Below are 19,045 nucleotides of genomic sequence, written 5' to 3' on the forward strand. Positions count from 1 at the left end.
TTGAGGATAGAGCAGACGGATGGGGGACAGAGCTACGTGGTCTAGGTGGACATAGTGCCGGACTCCGCTATAGCAAAGTTTCCAAACACAGGTGTGTCAGAGTCGGGTGTGACAGGGAGTCAGTAGATATGAGAAGTTGCTGCTGTTGTGTGTGGTATTTGTAATGAATTTCAGTGACCACTAGGGGGCAATGTAGCTCCACGGAGGCACAAAACAGAACAAAGCAGCCAGCTTATGTAGTGCTGATTGTTAGGTGGCCGGGCAGGTGAGGCCAGAAACCAGTAGGAAAGCGGCTCCAAGGGAGGGTAGATAGGGCCACTGACACCACAGAGATGGTGAGCGGGTAGTGGGCACCTCCACACGAATCCCACAGCACAGCTGGGTAGGAGAAATAAGGTGGGTAGAATTACTCACTGCTCTGCATAACATCAGGGGTCCTCCCGATTATGTCGTTTCCCTGAGGAAGGAGGAAGGCAGGAGGCAATATCCACAATAGCGGGCGCAGTCCTTGGGCAGAAAGATCCAAGCCCTCCGCAAATATTCCTTGGCTTCTCAGAGTGTGGGGCCTGAAGGTGGTGGGATCATGGGGCCAATGCTGATGTTAAGTTGCAAGCAGTGGAAAGGGGCCCAGGATGCGGCAGCCGCCAGTTTGATGAGCAGTTTTTCTGGCAGCGAGATCGCGCTGCCGCTAAGCTCCGCCCTCACCGGAAGTTAGGGGAGTCCTGGCACTTGAGTACGGGGATGTCGCCGGAAGTAGGCCCCAACCTCGCCAGCCAGAGCGGGTCCCGTCCGGGACCAGAACCGAGGTCCAATACCCTCGCAGCCGGCTCACCAGACCCTCCGTCGCGGCGGAGGCAACCAGCTGCAACCCAGACACAAACCGCGGGGCCCAGATGCCGGGAGGTAAGCTACAGAGGGTGTAGTCAGCGCTGGCCTGGCCTCACTCGGGAGTACCCACAGGTCCACAGAAACTGCTCTCCTGGCTCCACGAACTCTCCTCCTGCTATTTCACCGGAGGACATACAAGTGAGGCTCTTTTTTTTTAGTGATTCAGAGGCTAGGTAAGCGGAGCTCCCGGGAAACGTGTCCAACAAGTATGGCCTCCAAGCCACGCCCTCATTGGAGAGTTTTTAAAGAAATATTCTGGGAAACCTGGATATCGGGGTGCCTCTACTCCTGCTCAAGGGGAATACTGTCATGAGCCATGGCTCTTCTGCCCGCCACGGCTCACACCTGTTCGTCTCTAGGTGTCCCGGCTGTCACCATGATGACCGGGATGTCATTTCCGCCCGCACTTCCCGGCAGTTGCCAGGACAGGCTCGCGGTCTGGCTAATCTGACAGTCGGGCACGTGCACAACAGGGGGCCCATTAATTTGCAGCCTGTTGGGCTGATTCTGGCTGGTGTGGGGGCTGTTTCCCATTTGCTCTCCTTTGTATAAAAGGCAGGGAGGTCTTAGCCTCCCTGCCGGTTATAGTCTGCAGTTTTCTTTTCCTGACCAGCTTCGTTGCCTTGTATCTTTATTATTGGACTCCCGTGTTTGACCCTTGGCTTAGTTTCCTTGACATTGATTCTTTGCCTGTGCCCTCTTACCTCTGCTACTTTTTCGGACCTTCCTTGTTTGCTGCCTGCCCTGATATCTTGCTTGTCCCTGACCACGGTATCTGCCTCGGGCCTAAGACCTCTGCCTGCCTTCTGACTACGCACCTTCCATCTCCCGCTACTCAGCTGTCACACGCCGATCACCTACGGCTGCCACCCAGTAACCTAAATATCATTCATTCCTCATTCCCTGCTTCTTCCCTGGCTGTCAGGCCGGCAATCAGCTCTGCACATGCGCAGGTGATCATCTCACCTGTATTCACCTGTCCCGCTCATCCATTGGTTACCTTTCAATATAAGGCTCCTCCCAGCTCCTCTAAGTGCTGGTTCTTCTTGTCAGATTCCTGGCCTGGAAGCAGCTCATGCACTCTGCTCAATCAGCTATTTCCTGCTCCACTCGTTAGTGGTAACTACTGCAGATCATCACTACCATCTCTCCAAGTGTGCTGCTGCAAATCACCTATTACCGGCTCCACTCGTTAGGGGTCACTACTGCAGATCATCGCTATCATCTCTCCAAGTGGGCTGCTGCTTATCACCTATTATCTCTCTGTGAACTATCACTGAGCATCACTCAGTACTCCTACTCATTTGTAGCTATATAGTGCCTACATTCTTCTCTGTGCTCAGTTCTCTATCACTGCTCACTGGGATCTCCCCTAGAGGGCCGCAACCTGCAGGGTGGAAGCTGCCAAGCCCAAATTCCTTTGCGGGAACCTCTGGTGAAGACCTTCCACTTTGTTAGATTCCGCGCCTCTGGGTGAATTACCACCAATCGCAGGCAGAACAGAAGGATCCCACTCATGCTAGTGAATCATGACATCAGCACTATGGTACATTTCATAAACTTGTACTACTCTGTGTATAAGACCTGGGGGCATCCGAGTACCTGTGAGCGCGCTTAGCTCTACGGGAAAGGCGGCTGCTACAAGTTTATGATCTTACTGATAGCCGTAACAGTAACTCTATCACTGCCATCTAGTGAAGGACAGGTAAGTGCTTTTAAAGTGCAGCCCTCCAATCAGCACTCAGAGGGAGAGACACTTTAACTGCATACCAGGGGATAAATGTATTATGCTCCGATTTTTTCATCTCGGCGGAAATCGGCGACTTTGCAGCTAAAATTTAAAGTGGCGATGGCTTGTAAAGGCAAACTTGCATAGAGATTATACTGAAATATGAAGGAGCTTATTAGTTTTCCAAGAGAAGTGGTGTAGATAGAGAATAGCAGAGGACCTAGAACTGAGCCTTGTGGTATTCCAACTGATAAAGGAAGCGGAGTGGAGGTTGTTCCAGAGAAATTAACACTGAAAGAGTGATTGGATAGGTAGGATGACAGTGTCACATGCAGCAGAGAGATCCAGGAGAATTAGAAGAGAGTAATCCCCTTTAGTTTTAGCAGTGATCAGATCATTGAGAACCTTGGTCAGCACAGTGTCTGTGGAGTGTTGAAATCGAAAGCCTGATTGAAGAGGATCCAGTAGGTTGTTTGCAGAAAGGAAACGTGTGAGCTGAGTGTAGGCAATTCTCTCAAGAAGTTTGGAGGGGTATGGGAGCTGAGAGGTGCGGTAATTTGAGAGAGAGTTTGGGTCAGAATTTAGTTTTTTAGAATAGGTGTAATCACTGCGTGCTTGAATAGTGATGGAAAGATACCAGTAGAGAGAGAGAGAGAGAGAGATTACAGATTTTAGTTATAGGTGGAATGAGCACATGAGACAGGGATCTACCAATTTATGAGGGTATGGGATCAAGAGGACAGGAGGTAGAGTAGGAAAATAAGAAGAGTAGAAACTTCCTCTTCATTTGTGGGATCAAATGAAGAGAGGATGTCAGAGGATGTTGGGAAGGAATTGAGCTGATTGCTAGTTGAGGGAGATGATACCATTTCAAGTCTGATCTTATAAATCTTGTCCTTGAAATAGGAAGCAAGATCCTGGGCACTGATGGCAGTCCGGAGGGTTTGGGGTGGGAGGATTGAGAAGAGATTTAAATGTGTTAGAAAGATGTTTGGGGTTAGAAGCCTGAGCATAGATGAGACATTGAATTATGCTTGTTTAGCAGTGTCCACAGCAGTTCGATAGGAGTGGTAGATAGCAGTATATGCGCTGAAATCATTAGAGGTGCAAAATTTACGCCAGAGACGTTCAGCTTTACGAGAAAGTTTTTGTAGATTTTGTGTTACTTTAGTGTGCCACAGTTGACAACGAAGTCTACGTGGAGTATGAAGAGTCGCTGGAGCCACTTGATCAAGGGCAGTTGCTAGGGTTTGGTGAAAATGAGGAACTGCCATATCAGGGGAGAAGAATGTAGAAATTGGGGAGAGAAGGTGTTGGAGAGAGGTGGAAAACTGTTAAAAATCAACAGAGTTAATATTCCTGCGGGTATGAGGAGACTTGGAAGAGGTTGACAGCAGGGAGGTTAAAGAACTGGGAGTGAACGGGTAACTAATAAGGTGATGAAGGAGTGTTAAGGAAACTAGAAACTGAGCATAGTCTAGAGAAAACAAGATTAAGACAGTGGCCATCCCGATGAGTAGCAGCTTCAATCCACTGAGAGGTCAAGTGAGGAATTTAGAGAGAGCAGTTTTAAAGCAGCATTGGTACTTGGATTAGCAATAGGAATGTTGAAATCACCCATGATGATGGTGGAGATGTCAGAAGATAAGAAGTGAGGGAGCTGGGGTGTGGTCTGACAGCCATACTGGTAAGACATGTCTTTTCTCTGCTCTCCACCATCTGAGCATTTATCGGTGCCCACCGGTGCTTTTCAGCCCCTGCTTGGACCCCTAGACACGAACATTGGTTGGGCTGTACTCTCCCGCACATCAGGAGGTCTAAAATTTCTTTGTGGCTGCCCTACATCGCCCAGACCATACCCGGGCCTACTCCCCGGAGAGACCTAGCCTTGGCATGTCCCGTGTCACCAGCCCAGTTCTTTCTTTTGTATTTGCTGCTGTATTTGCTGGGAGTTTGGGAGTTCGGGACTTCATCGCTCCAGATGACAGATGAGACCAAGCGGGCTAAAATCACTAAAGGAGAACTTATCGTTTGCTGGGTCCGGGTTGGCTTCTTGGGGCTTCGGGCCTCCCAGCTCTCCTATTCCGCCTGTCGGGCTGGGACCTTGGGGCGCATCTTGGACTGCTGGCGAAGACCGGAAGTCCCTGGCTGGTAAGCGGAGTGTCACTTCCGGCTCCCTGCTCCCTTCTGCCCGTTGGCTTTGATCGCGGTGGACTCCCCGGACCTCGGGGCTTGTTTGGATGCTGGGATGCAGTATTTCACCCCGCTGAGTGGACCCTGCAACCTGCGCCGGCTTTTCCCCCTCTCTGGCTGGCCCCTTCGGTGGCGCTTCCTTCTGAGTCCCAGATTCACAAGCTGTGCCACTGACCAGTACGTTTGCAAACAAACGGGGCCTCCGTGGTTGACCGCTGCCTCCCCCCCATCAGAGGGCCTCATCCGGACGGCGACCTGGGGGTGACAGACCAGAGCTGTGGATCTCGGGTGGTGGCGGGGCCGTGGGACGTGAGCTTCCTGTGGGCGCAACTCGGGATTCAGTGCTTCAGCTCTCCTGCCCTGAATACTACTCCTGGAAGCCCACCTGTTGTGCTACACTGAAGCTGTTCTTTGTGGTCCCTGAGCCTCCGCACTGCCCCCATTGATATTCTGCAAAACCCCTGAGCTGACCGCCCTGCAATTAAGGACCCTATCTGCACAATGCTTGGGGGGTCCCTGGCCTCTGGGTTCCTGGATCTGGGGTCCAGCTAAATCAGAGGTACCCGTCTCGTTGCCGCCCTAGCCCCGGGGAGTCTTTCTTTCTGGAGGAGAACAGCCCACCACACAATCCTCGGCTGAGGTAATCTCGGAGTCTGATATCTTTTGTATTGTTATCTCTCTCAGTATTAATCTCTTTACTAGCATCCTGAGCTATGCACCACCTTAGCAGCTCAAGAATTTACATAGAGCCTGAAGCACAGAACTACAACTGAGGCTCTGTACTGAATCTTCCGAGCAGTTCACAAGCTGAAAGTGAGACACTGCTGCCACCCTATGGCGATTTTGTGCCATTACACCTGTTAAGTAAAATTAAATTCACCTCTTGGAGACTAAAGTTTCTACGTGCTCCCATATACATTGACTGTCCTTGTGAGATCCAGCTTTGACGGACGGCGAGGCTGGACAGTCATATCCTCAGAGTGCCTTCCTGGAGTCAAATTCCATACGAGCAAAACGCTCACTACCACTACTTCCGCCCGTGGTCGGTCGTTCGTTATTTGAAATCAACCCTTCAAGTGCCTTGATTCGTCTGTACAATATTACATCCACAGCTAGAATGTGAACTTTACTATGCCGCCTGATCCCGGGTAGGACCCCTCTCAACTGAACCGAGATCGGTGTGCATCCCCCTTTCCAACTCCCTTCCCCCTCTCTTCACCTGACCCTGCTCTTATTATTTCATCCAACTGCCAGATCGGTTCGCTTGACTACACCATGGCCTCCAAACCAAAGAAAGTGACAACAGCATCAGCAAATTTCTTTGGATCAAAAGCGAAGCCCTCTTCTCCACAAGCCGATCGCCAGGGGACATCGGGTTCTTCATCGTCTGAAGTTGAGCTTGACCCTCAGATTCAAGCAGTTATGGCCAGTCTCTTGGAGGGGGTGAAAACAACTTTCTATCAGGAGCTGACAAAAGTGGTCAGTGAGTACAAAACAGAGTTGAACACGTTGGGCAACAGGACGGATGCCCTAGAATCAAAAACCGACAACATCTGCCGATCCAACTCTGCAACCAATAAGGAACTCTACCGCCTCCGTGGCGAGGTGGAAATCTTAAAGGAGAAGCGAGAGGACTTTGAAAACCGATCTCGCCGCAAATAATGTCCGTATCAGAAATGTTTCTGAGGAAATCGGTAACGCAGATCTTCATGCCTTCCTTATGGCCCTCTTTCTTCACCTCCTTTCAGACATCTCTGAGACCGATTGTCTTATGGATCGGGCTCATCGCGCCGTGAGAGCCAAATCTCCAAATGGTCAACCTCCTCGGGAAATCATAGTCCGTCTACATTATTTCCGGACCAGAGACCGTATTCTTACCGCTATCAGGGACCGATCAGTGATTATATTTCGGGACATGGGCATCCAGCTATTTCAGGACCATGCTCCTACCACGATACAAAAACGGAGGGATCTTCAGCCAGTCACTAAGATTCTTCTACAGCACAACTTCCGCTACCATTGGTGCTTCCCTTTCCAGCTTCAAGTATTTGCTGACCACTCCTCCTACTTCGTTAAATCGCTGGATCAGGGTCAGAGTCTCTTGGATAAGCTGGACATTCTCTCCAAGTCGTCAGTCCCTCAGGCTACTCCTCCCCAGACCCAGCGCCGGGTGCTCACTCAGCCTGATTTGTCCCGGTCTTCGAGACGACGTCCACGGGAGGCAGAGCCTCCCTGATTTGTCTATTTTTGTACGAATGGTTCCTTTTGTGTCCATTTTTGTTTTTTCTCTGTTTTGACTCTTCCTTTTTAGGTGGACTCTCCACATCAGTTGGTACTTACTACCATCCTAAATTCTCAAGTATTATATATAATATGTTTTTTGTTTTTCTTGTTTTTTCTTTTGGCTCTCTTGTTGGCTACTAGGCCTCTCATACTCAATCGCATTATATAATACTTTGTTTGTTTGCACTGAGGTCTTATTCCAGTTGTCGGAAGAGAGAGCAATTGGTCCTTTCCCGTGCCTCCTCCTCTTTCCATCTCCCTAATTTCCCTTTCCTCCCCTCCCCCCCTATTTTCCTTCCCCTTTCCCTCTCCACCATCCTACCCTGCCCCCCCTTTTCCTTAAACTGTTATAAATGTTTACTGTACACGTTGTATTTACTTTGCACACCGTTCTACTTCTAGATTTTGAATTTTTTAATTAATATATAATATTTGTAGGTCTCCCGGGGTTCCGGCGGCTTTTAACGCCGTGTGAACGTAAGGACCACCCCCCCGCGCACCCTTTACTGTGCATTAGTTTTTGATAATGTCTTTGAATCCGTTTAGGATTCCTTTCACTCAGGGTTTTCGCCCAATTGGGCTTCCTCTTTCTCTATCTCCTTTCTCCTTCTTTTGTGACTTTGATCCACTTTCTTGCTGGTTCTTCAAGCTTCGGTCCCACCCACAAACTAAAAGGTTTTGTTCCCTATCTAACTGTCTAGTGCTATTTCTGGAGACTAGCTCCCTGCTGTTGCCATGGCTTTGAAGATTTTTTCCGTCAACGTGAACGGTCTCAACTCTCCTCGTAAATACATGATTTTCTTGGGTGCCTGTAGGAGAGAAAAAGCAGATATTGTTTTTCTTCAGGAGACTCACCTCACGGGAGCCCACACACAGCTTCAGGGTAAGCAATTTTCCCAGACCTTCTTCGCCTCAGTGGACTGCAAGAAACGGGGCGTTGCTGTCTTAATCCATGGTAAAGTCCCCTTTCTTCATTCCAAGACCCATGCAGATCCAGAAGGCCGCTTTCTGCTGGTGAGCAGCACTCTCCGCTGTGCTCCCGTCACACTGGTCTTAGTTTATGCCCTGAACCAGAGGCAAAAGCCTTTTTTTTTACAAAGATTTTTAAGCAAATTGAGCGGTTGGCGCAGGGCCATGTTATCATGGGAGGTGACTTTAATGTTACTCTCGACCCGGCTCTCGATAGGTCTCCCCCTTCCTCCCCCTGGCGGGGCATCTCCTCCTCTCCTGAATCCTCCAGCTTATCCACACTCCTTATACACCATCGTTTGTACGACTCTTGGAGACTATGTAATGCAGATGCTAAGGATTATACTCACTTCTCAGCCCCGCATCAACTGTACACGCGCATAGACATGTTACACATTTCACACTCACTCGCTCATCACGTGACGCAGGCAGACATTACCCCCCTCTCTTGGACAGACCATTTGGGTGTTTTCCTCGTATTAGAGCTCCTTAAACCGCCTCCCCAGCGCAGTAGATGGCGTCTAGACGAGTCGCTCTTACTTAATAGATCTATCTGCCTAGACATTATGACCTCCATTACTAATTACTTCCTAGAAAACTCAACCCCTGACGTAACCCTGGGAATTGTTTGGGAGGCGCACAAGGCTACCATTCGAGGCTCCCTTCGATCCTGCCACCACCAGGGCTAACATAATTGTTGTTCCTAAACCGGGAAAAGACCACTCCTTCTGTGTTAGTTACAGGCCCATCTCGTTACTAAAAGTTGACCTGAAAATATTTGCAAAGATTCTGGCCTCTAGGTTGAACCCACTCCTCCCAGCCTTCATCCATCCTTACCAGGTGGGCTTTATTCCAGGGCGTCAAGCCCCTGATAATACCAGAAGGATTATTGACTTAATTCATACAATAAACAATGATAATCTTCCTTCTCTCATTATGGCGCTCGATGCTGAAAAGGCGTTCGACCGCACCTCCTGGTCATTTATGGAGGGTGTGCTTCGAGCAATGGGATTCACAGATAGATTTCTGACAGGTATTCTAGCCCTCTACCGGTCCCCGTCAGCTACTGTTTCTGCTAATGGCCTGACCTCAATGCCCTTTCTGATCACGAACGGCACTCGCCAGGGATGCCCCCTCTCCCCACTGATATTTGCTCTTGTCATTGAGACATTGGCCGCTAGAATTCTAAACAATCATGAGATATCAGGCATACAGGTGGGCCCCTCTACTCATAAGATTGCCCTGTATGCGGACGACCTCCTTCTGACAATTACTAACCCCAAAACGTCGGTGTCCCCTCCTAGATGAGCTAGACCTTTATGGCTATTTTTCTGGCTACAAGATTAATCCAGTTAAAATGGAGGTTCTAGATTTTAACGTATCGGCTATAGACAAGCTATTACTAGAGCGCTCCTTCCCTTTTCAATGGGGTCACCACAAAATTAAATATTTGGGTGTTTACATCACATAGCACTATCGAAATCTTTTCCAAGCCAATTTCCCTCACCTACTCGACCAAGTAAAAACAGACCTTACATCGTGGTTGCAGCTTCACATCTCCTGGATTGGTCGCATTAATGCCATCAAAATGAATATCCTTCCCAGGCTGCTCTACTTCTTTCAGACTCTTCCCATCCGCATCCCACCATATGTTTTTAAATTCCTGCAATTCCACGTCTCTAGATTATACGGGTCGGGCAGACGGCCCCGAGTCCGACTTAAGGTTCTTCAGAGATCCCCGCGGGGGAATGGCTTGGAGATTCCTGATTTTCGAAGATATTAACTCTCCGCCCAACTCGCTCAGTGTGTCTTGTGGTCCGGTCCGACGGAAGCCAGAGTATGGTCTAAAATTGAGGCAGAGGGTCTGGGATTGCTTTCTTTATCCTCTCTCCTATGGGTCCCAAGGTCTCGTCGCCCTAAACGATCGTTATCTCACTCAATAGTTTCACACTCATTATCCATTTGGGACTCAACATCCCAAAAATTTGCCTTTTCTCCCCATCTCTCTCCGGTTCTTCTGGGTTCAACTCTCCGGAATTTCCTCCCGGACTTCATCATAGCTCATTCCAGCCATGGTATTCGCGGGGACTCATTTACCTTAATCATCTATCCACCTCTGTAACTTTTCCTCAGTTTTCTGAAATTCAATCTCATATCCACATCTCCTCAAAGCACTTTTACCAGTTTTTGCAACTTCGCCACTTTCATAGTACTGTTAAAGATCGCCTGTTAGCCCGGCCTCTTTCCACCTTTGAAGCCCTCTGTCTACGTCAATCTTCAACTAAAGGGCTAATATCAACACTTTACTACGAACTTGCTCCCTCTTCTCCCTCTCATGAACTAGCCTGGGAACGGGACCTTGGTGAAGAGCTACTGGATGAGGAATGGTCTGAAATTTACGAGAACGCTGCCTCTAGCTCCATCTGCGTAAGAATTAAAGAGAACGTTTATAAGGTGCTATATCGATGGTACTATGTGCCTTCGCGTCTTCGCAAAATCCTTCCTGATTCATCTGATCGTTGCTGGCGAGGGTGCTCCCATGAAGGCACATTCCTCCACATATGGTCGTGCCCAAAATTGTCAGGCTTCTCGGTTCAGTTAAGAAGACTGATTAATTCAATCCTCCAGGTGGATATTCCCCTAGAGCCCAAATTTTTTCTTCTAAAAGAAGTGAGGGAGCCATGCAGAAAAGTGTGGGTTCCAGGGGGGCGATAGATCACAGCAACACACATAGAGAATAGGTTAAAAATAATAAATGAATATGTACTGTGGGGAGAGAAGTAGTCCAACCCCACCTCCTTGTCTGCCTCCAGGTCTGGGAGTGTGGGTAAAATGGAGACCACCATGTGAAAGGGCTGCAGGTGAGGTACTGGCTAATTGCGTGAGCAATGTTTCTGTTATTAACATAAGGTTGAGGTTACTTCTGTTTCTGTGTGAGCAATAGCACTGAGCAATAGTATTGAGCAATGTGACTGTAGAGTGACAAGAACCCTGCTACCACTGTTTCTGTGTGACCAATGGCACTTAGACTGAAGAGTGACAAGAGCAATCTGACTGGAGAGTGACAAGACCACTGCTATCACTCCTGTTTATGTATGAGCAATGTCACTGGAGACTTATAAGAACACTACCACCCCTCCTGTTTCTGTATGAGTAATGGCACCCAGCTATGTCACTGGAGACTGATAAGAACACTACCAGCCCTCCTGTTTCTGTATGAGCAATGGCACAGAGCAATGTCACTGGAGATTGATAAGAACACTAACATTCCTCCTATTTCTGTATGAGCAATGTCATTGCAGACTTATAGGAACACTATCACCCCTCCTGTTTCTGTATTAGCAATGGCACAGAGCAATGTAACTGGTGACTGATTAGAAGAACACTGCCACCCCTCCTGTTTCAGTGTGAGCTGTGGCACAGTACAATGTCACTGGAGACTGCCAAGAACACTGTCACCCCTCCTCTTTCTGTTTTAGCTATGATGCTGGCCAACTGCACTGGAGACTGCCAAGAACGCTGCTACCCCTTCTGTGTCTGTCTGTGAAATGGCACTTGATCTCTGTGGAGGGCGGTACTTATAGAATCCAAAACTTGTGCGATCCGACGATACAACAATGATGTTTTGCCTCATTTTCAGTTCTGAGCGCGCGTGAAAGTACCGAGCCGTCACGGATCTGCAATGTTCAAGTGGGCTTGGTTTTCAGAAAACCGAGCCTGAGCATCTCTAGTTTACAGTAGTGTATCCTTATGAACTATAAACATGGAGAATTAATGTAGGGAATATGTTTACAGCATACCTGCCTACCTTATGGATTGGAGGTCTCAGAGGGTGAGGTCCAAGGAGCAAGTACAGGGGGCAGGATGACCCAATCTTCGCGGCACTATATCACGATTTGCATCATCGCACAGTGTGGAAAGGGTGCAAGAAAATGTCCTCTGATGAAACTGCATTGACAAGTAGCAGAGAAATGCATCAGAAACTTTTTGAATGTGATGTTGCTTATCCTGCAAAACCAGGGGATTATTCCTGTTCTTCAATGACTGTTATCTATATAATTCAGCACAGTTAGACATTTCTGCTGTAGCACTGCACGGAGCTTTAAGGTACCTTATTACACAATCTGCCGATAAGCTATTTGCCAATCAAGCTGTAATTTTCCAGGTTCAGTTTCTCTGTGGACTGTTCTGCTTTAAGCAGGCCAGCTATGGAGGATTCCAAAGAAGTTAGCTATATGTCCTGTTAATTGGTGATTACATATTTGAATGGAGTAATTGAAAGGGGTAAGTTTGTTCCAGAGTACCACTATTGCCTTATACCTTATTTTCCATGGATTGGGACATTTATATATTGAAATTCCAGGCTTATGATTTAAATAATGTTTGTGGTTGATATGTAAAGCTGAGAATTGTAGCATTCATTGCTAAACGCCAGGGTACGGGTGATTGCAATTTAAAATTATTTCTTAGGTTGTAATAAATTAATTTTAATATAAAATTGGTATTGATCTAGCAATCGTTAATGTCTTCATTTTTATTGATATATTTATAAAAATATTTTTCAAACAAATATATTATTTTTATATATATATATATATATATATATATATATTACTTGACGGTAAACAAACAGTGACCTTTCCAAAGTAAGGAGACTTTCACACTGTCCTTAGCGTACAAAGACAACTCCATGTATACATGGAACTATTTAGCATACTTTGCCTCCAATATACACTTTATGGACAAAAGTATTCGGACACTTGACCATTACACCGAAAGGAACTGTAATGACATTGTATTCAAATACATATACTTTAATATGGCATTGGTCCCCATTTGCAGTGATAAGAGCTTCCACTCTTCTTGGAAGGCTTTCCACAAGATGTTACAGTGTTTCTGTGGGACATTGTGCCCATTCATTCCGTAAAGCATTTATGAGGTCAGGCACTGATGTTGGATGAGAAGGCCTGGCTCGCAATCTCTGTTTCAGTTCATCCCAAAGGTGTTCGATGGGGTTGAGGTCAGGGCTCTGTGCGGGCCAGTCAAGTTCTTCCACACCGAACTCATCAAACCATGTCTTTGTAGTCCTTGCTTTGTGCACTGGGGCACAGTCATGTTGGAATAGAAAAGGGCCGTCCCCAAACTGTTGCCACGGAAGCATAGCATTGTGCAAAATGACTTGGTATGCCGAAGCATTAAGATTGCCCTTCACTTGAGATAAGGGGCCTAGGCCAAACCCTGAAAAACAGCCCCTATACCTTTTCCACCAAACTTCACAGTTGGCATAATGCAGTCAGACAGTTAAAATTCTCCCGGCATCAGCCAAACCCAGACTCGCCCATCTGACTGCCAAACAGAGAAGCGTGATTCGTCACTCCATAGAACATGTTTCCACTGCTCCACAGTCCAGTGTCTGTGTGCTTTACGCCACTCTTGGGGATGTGATGCTTGCATGCAGCTGCTCAGCCATGGAAACTCATTCTATTAAGCTCCCGTTGCACAATTTTTGTGCTTACATTAATGCCAGTGGAAGTTCGGAACGCTTCAGCTATGGAATCAGCAGAGCATTGGCGACTTTTACGCACCATGCACCTTAGTAGTCGTTGATCCCGCTCTGTGATTTTACGTGATCTTCCACTTAATGGCTGAGTTGCTGCGGTTTCTAAATGCTTCCACTTTCTAATAATATCACTTACAGTTGACAATAGAATATCCAGCATGGATGAATATCATGAACCGTCTTATTGCAAAGGTGGCATCCTATCACAGTTCCACGCTAAAAGTCACTGCGCTCTTCAGAACAACCCATTTTGTATCACAAATGTTTGCAAATGGAGTCTGCATGGCTAGATGCTTGATTTTATACTCCTCTGGCAAAGGGTCTGATTGCAACTCCTCAATTCAATAATGAACAGGTGTGGCCAAATACGTTTGTCCATATAGTCTATATATATTTTGTCAGCATTACTGTCATGGGCAAGCTAATTTCTAGGCATATAAAATTGCAAATATATGTTTGTGATGTAATTCCTAGTAATAGCTTGATATGACTTAAGGATTAAAACTTTCAAACTAAAACTAAATCAATGTGTCCCTGTGATTATGTTAAACTCATCTGTTCTACCCAGATGGTGCTTGTAGATAAGAGCCCAGACCCATGGTTACAAACTAGCACCCTGTGTCCATTTATGGCAGGTCGCAAAATTGGAAACCTTTGAACCTCTTTTAGGACAGTGATATGCACCAAACCCAGACATGTCGACTGCTGAGACAGGCTTATATGTTTATGACAAATACAAGCTGAAAAGGGTCACAGGAAAATGTCCAATCATATTTTCTCCAATAACATACTTACAGGAGGCATGTGTGCTATGCACATGAAGGGAAACTTATGACCTGTTGTGTGGACGTAAAATCATATTTGTAAGCCATTCTTGTGAGAAGTTAGGACAGGATAAATAAAATCTGACTCGGATAGGTGTTTGTCCACAGGAGTCATAAAACCCTACTTTGCATCTACACAGACGTTTAGTTCTGAAATCACAGGAAGAAGGAATGTGGGACCTGAAGCATGTTTTAAAACTGCAGTGTAACTCTAAGAAATTGTTCATTTTTGGGGAGTCAATCTGATATTGAAGAGTGTCCCATTTTCTGCTTCTCCCAGCAACAGAAACTTGATCATTCGTGAGTTATCAATTCTGTGTTTTATCCTTTTTCTTTTACAAGAAACCATTGCCTTATACTTTTGTATGTCATTTTGGTTAATTGTTTTATCTTAAGCATTGTGGATGTATTTTTTTTCATATTAAATTACACTTAATAAGTTCAAGTCTCTGTGTTCTTACGAATTCACACGACAGTTTGGTCAAAATGCTACATAGTTGAAACAGGGGAGAACATTAAAGTAAATTGTGATAGATTAGTTTTAAGGGAGAACCTAATGCTTCCTAAGCAACAGTGTCAGCTCTTCACAAAAAACCTTGGTGGTGGCATAATTGGTAAGGCAAAGCTAATGTGTGTCATAGATTTAATTTAATGATTTAATAATAAAAAGACAGACCACATGGTTGTTTTTGATTAACCCTTTGTCACACAGATGTCATACAGGCTCAGGTGAGTGCTGATCGTGACAAAGACATTTTTGTTTATTTCATATAAAAATATATCTGGTAATGTCGGAGGCATTAATAAAGGTAACATAAAATGAAATGTAACTGCAGAGGAAGTACATAAATCTAATAAAATGTAATTTTCCTCTTTTTTTTCTACAGGTAAACTAGATGAAGAAACTGCTGAAGCAATGAAATTACCTCGCTGTGGGAAGCATGAACAACGTATGACATACAATGTGGGAGCCAAGTGGAAAAAAGACATCTTAACCTACAAAATCATTAACACTACTGTCCAGCTGCCAGACAAATTTGTGAGAGATGAATTAATTAAAGCTCTGAAGGTATTCTATGTAACTCCTTAACATAATGATTATTATTATTATGATTATTAATATTATGGCAAAGGAATGTTTTACAATATAAAGTATGGTGTGGAAGTTCATAGTCCCTTTCCTAATACATTTTTAAGTTTTATATTGTCATAACACCTTATTCAGTTTAACATTAGTTTAATAATTGCAGACTTTTACCACATAGTTTTAAAGGTTAAACATTCTTATTCCACATATTTTCTATTTTAAAATTTGATGATTTTATCTGAGGTATTATTTTATTTAATTCATTTTTATCATATGGGTAATGTTGCTATTTTGAAGTTTATGTAGCTGCAGTGACACATTACATTAACTGAGAAATGTTATATCCTGGTCACACCAGCTGTAATAATGCTACAGGATGCATCTTTCTTTCACAAATGAAGTACATTTGTATGATATGGAAACAGATTTCCCTATTGAATGTAACATGTCTTCTGACAGCTTCAGAACGGTGTGGGTTTTTATGTCCGTAAAACAAGATCTTCTCTCTAACAACCCCGTCTTCATATATATGTGGACAGTCTGGGAAACTTTGGGAGTCTTTATGATCTCTGTTTAAATTTAGCTCTAATGCTGATGCCTCTATATACAGGAAGGAGGGAGGGGGGACATTCAAATTCTGATTTTCTATTGGCGAGTTAAAGTAACAGGGAAGGGAAGATTCTCCACAGGCCAATCCATAATGTACAATGAAAGAGAAAAACTTGAACCCATGTATGCAGGGCCACCAAGAGGAATTTGCTCCCCACCCTTCATAGGAGAGTAGGAAGAGGGTCATGTAGCGCAGTTGTAGAGGGTGTGGCCACATAGTGTTGGAGGCGTGGTCAACATGGGGCATGGCTGCATCTCTTTAGACATGACATATTATGGATCCTGGAATGTTGGGACCTGTTGGAAAATATAAATATGGAAAACTGAGCAAATGAACACAGTACATAAGACAGATCACACAGTATATAATACATACAGTCATGGCCAAAAGTTTTGAGAATGACACATGTATTGGTTTTCACAAAGTTTGGTGCTTCAGTGTTTTTAGACCTATTTTTCAGATGTTGCTATGGTATACTGAAGTAAAATTACAAGAATTTCATAAGTGTCAAAGGCTTTTATTGACAATTATATTACGTTTATGCAAAGAGTCAATATTTGCAGTGTTGACCCTTCTTTTTGAAGACCTCTGCAATTTACCCTGAACATGCTGTCAATCAACTTCTGGGTCACATACTGACTGATGGCCACCCATTCTTGCCTAATCAATGCTTGCAGTTTGTCAGAATTTGTGGGTTTTCATTTGTCTACCCGCCTCTTGAGGATTGACAACAAGTTCTCAATGAAATTAAGATCTGGCGAGTTTCCTGACCATGGACCAAAAATGTCGATGTTTTGATACCCGAGTTTTGATAAGTTATCACTTATGCCTTTATTCATGGCTGTGTTCTTAGGCAAGATTGTGAGTGAGCCCACTCCCTTGGTTGAGAAGCAACACCCACACATGAATGGTCTCAGGATGCTTTACTGTTGGCATGACACAGGACTGATGGTAGCACTCACCTTTTCTTCTCCAGACAATCATTTTTCCAGATGTCTCAAACAATCTGAAAGGGAATTCATCAAAGAAAATTACTTTACCCCAGTCCTCAGCAGTCCAATCCCTATACCTTTTGCAGAATATCAGTCTGTCCCTGATGTTTTTCCTGGAGAGAAGTGGCTTATTTGCTGGCCTTCTTGACACTAGTCCATCCTCCAAACGTATTTGCCTCACTGTACGTGCAGATGCACTCACACCTGCCCGCTGCCATTCCTGAACAAGCTCTGCACTGGTGGTGCCCTGATCCCGCAGCTGAATCAACTTGACGCTTGCTGGACGTCCTGGGTGCCCGGAAGCATTCTTCAGAACTATTGAACCTCTCTCTTTGAAGTTCTTGATGATCCGATAAATTGTTGATTTCGGTGCAATCTTACTAGCAATATTCTTGCCTGTGAAGCCCTTTTTGTGCAAAGCAATTATGACTGCACATATTTCTTTGCAGGTAACCATGGTTAACAGAGGAAAAACAATGATTTCAAGCACCACTCTCCTTTTAAAGCTTCCAGTCTGTTATTCTAACTCAGTCAGCATGACAGAGTGATATCCAGCCTTGTCCTCATCAACACTCTCACCCAGGGCCAGACTGGGACTAAAAATCAGCCCTGGCATTTAAAGCACACAGGCCCACCTGTTGTGGGCTTCATGCACTATATTGTTGCACACTGATGCTGGCGTAGTGTGCGTTGCTGGTGCAGTACAACATGATGTAGTATGAGTGTATGTGTGTGGGGGGGTATTTATTTCTCCTAATGAACCACAAACTTACATTATTAGTACCCCAATTACATCAATAAATACCATAACAGTACATTATTTGTATCAAAATTACAGCAGTAAATAACCCCCCACACACACTCATACTACATCAATACCCACCCACATTACAGCGTCCGGCATCACCCCCCACATTACAGCAACCAGCATTACCCCCCCTTCCCCACATTACAGCAACCAGCATCACTCCCACATTACAGCAACCGTCGTCACCCCCCACATTACAGCAATACCCTCTCCTACTTATTAACAATACTAAGTCCCAAACACACTAAAACGTCACCCCATACTACAGCAATACCACCAATTATACAGGCGCCACTGTAGGAAACCAATATTTTGCTATTTTCAAATCTCCAACAAAATAGCAACAACAGAATACTTGCACACTTATAGTTAACAGGTACCCTTTTCCCTCAATTAAATAGTAATGGCAAAATTTTCATGAATCACTCCACATGAAATAAAACTCTAACAAATATATCAGAAAAAACATAACTATTGAACGATCATTTGAACCCACATGGCCGCATTAAAAGTATTTCCATTTACAGCAAAATGTCAGAGAATTTTTTTTTTTTTACTACAGTAACTGGATATGCGTCTTTTCTATTCATTTTAAATAACACAGTATATAAATTGATGGGGTAAAGGAGGTGGGTGAGAGATAATTGGATGTGATCCATCAGTTTGTTTAGATAGGAAACATTTAGATTATTTACCTGGAGACGTCTACCCCCTTGACTCACAGGCAGGGCCGACGAGGAATTTTGGGCCCCGGTATAGCAACTTCTTTGGGCTTCCGTCATATTCAACAATGAGAGACTTGCCTTTGGCAGAAGTTCATATTATGCCACACCGTAGTGCCCCCAGTTCATATTATGTCACATCGTAGTGCCCCCAGGTCATATTATGCCACATAATATTACCCTCAATTCATATTTGGCCATGCAGTAGTGCCCACAACTCATATTATGGCATAGTAGTGCCCCCAAATCATATTATGCCACAATAGTGCCCACAAATCATATTATGCCACAATAGTGCCCCCAAATGACATTATGCCATACAGTAATGCCCCCAAATACAGTAGTGCCCCAAATCAATAGTAGTGACAAAAACTCATTCA

The 19,045-nt window shown here is 45.1% G+C and overlaps 1 protein-coding gene across 1 annotated transcript in view; it reads left to right on the forward strand.

Annotated features, from left to right (window-relative positions):
• Nucleotides 1-19,045, forward strand: part of LOC142108276 (matrix metalloproteinase-18-like) — an 83,962-nt gene that overhangs the window by 29,835 nt on the left and 35,082 nt on the right. Inside the window, exon 5 of the mRNA XM_075191915.1 lies at nucleotides 15,334-15,515. Within this exon, the coding sequence (XP_075048016.1) occupies nucleotides 15,334-15,515 (182 nt within the window). The remainder of the gene's footprint in view (nucleotides 1-15,333; nucleotides 15,516-19,045) is intronic.

The sequence above is a fragment of the Mixophyes fleayi genome, chromosome 12 (assembly GCF_038048845.1).
Source record: "Mixophyes fleayi isolate aMixFle1 chromosome 12, aMixFle1.hap1, whole genome shotgun sequence".
Lineage (NCBI taxonomy): Eukaryota > Metazoa > Chordata > Amphibia > Anura > Limnodynastidae > Mixophyes > Mixophyes fleayi.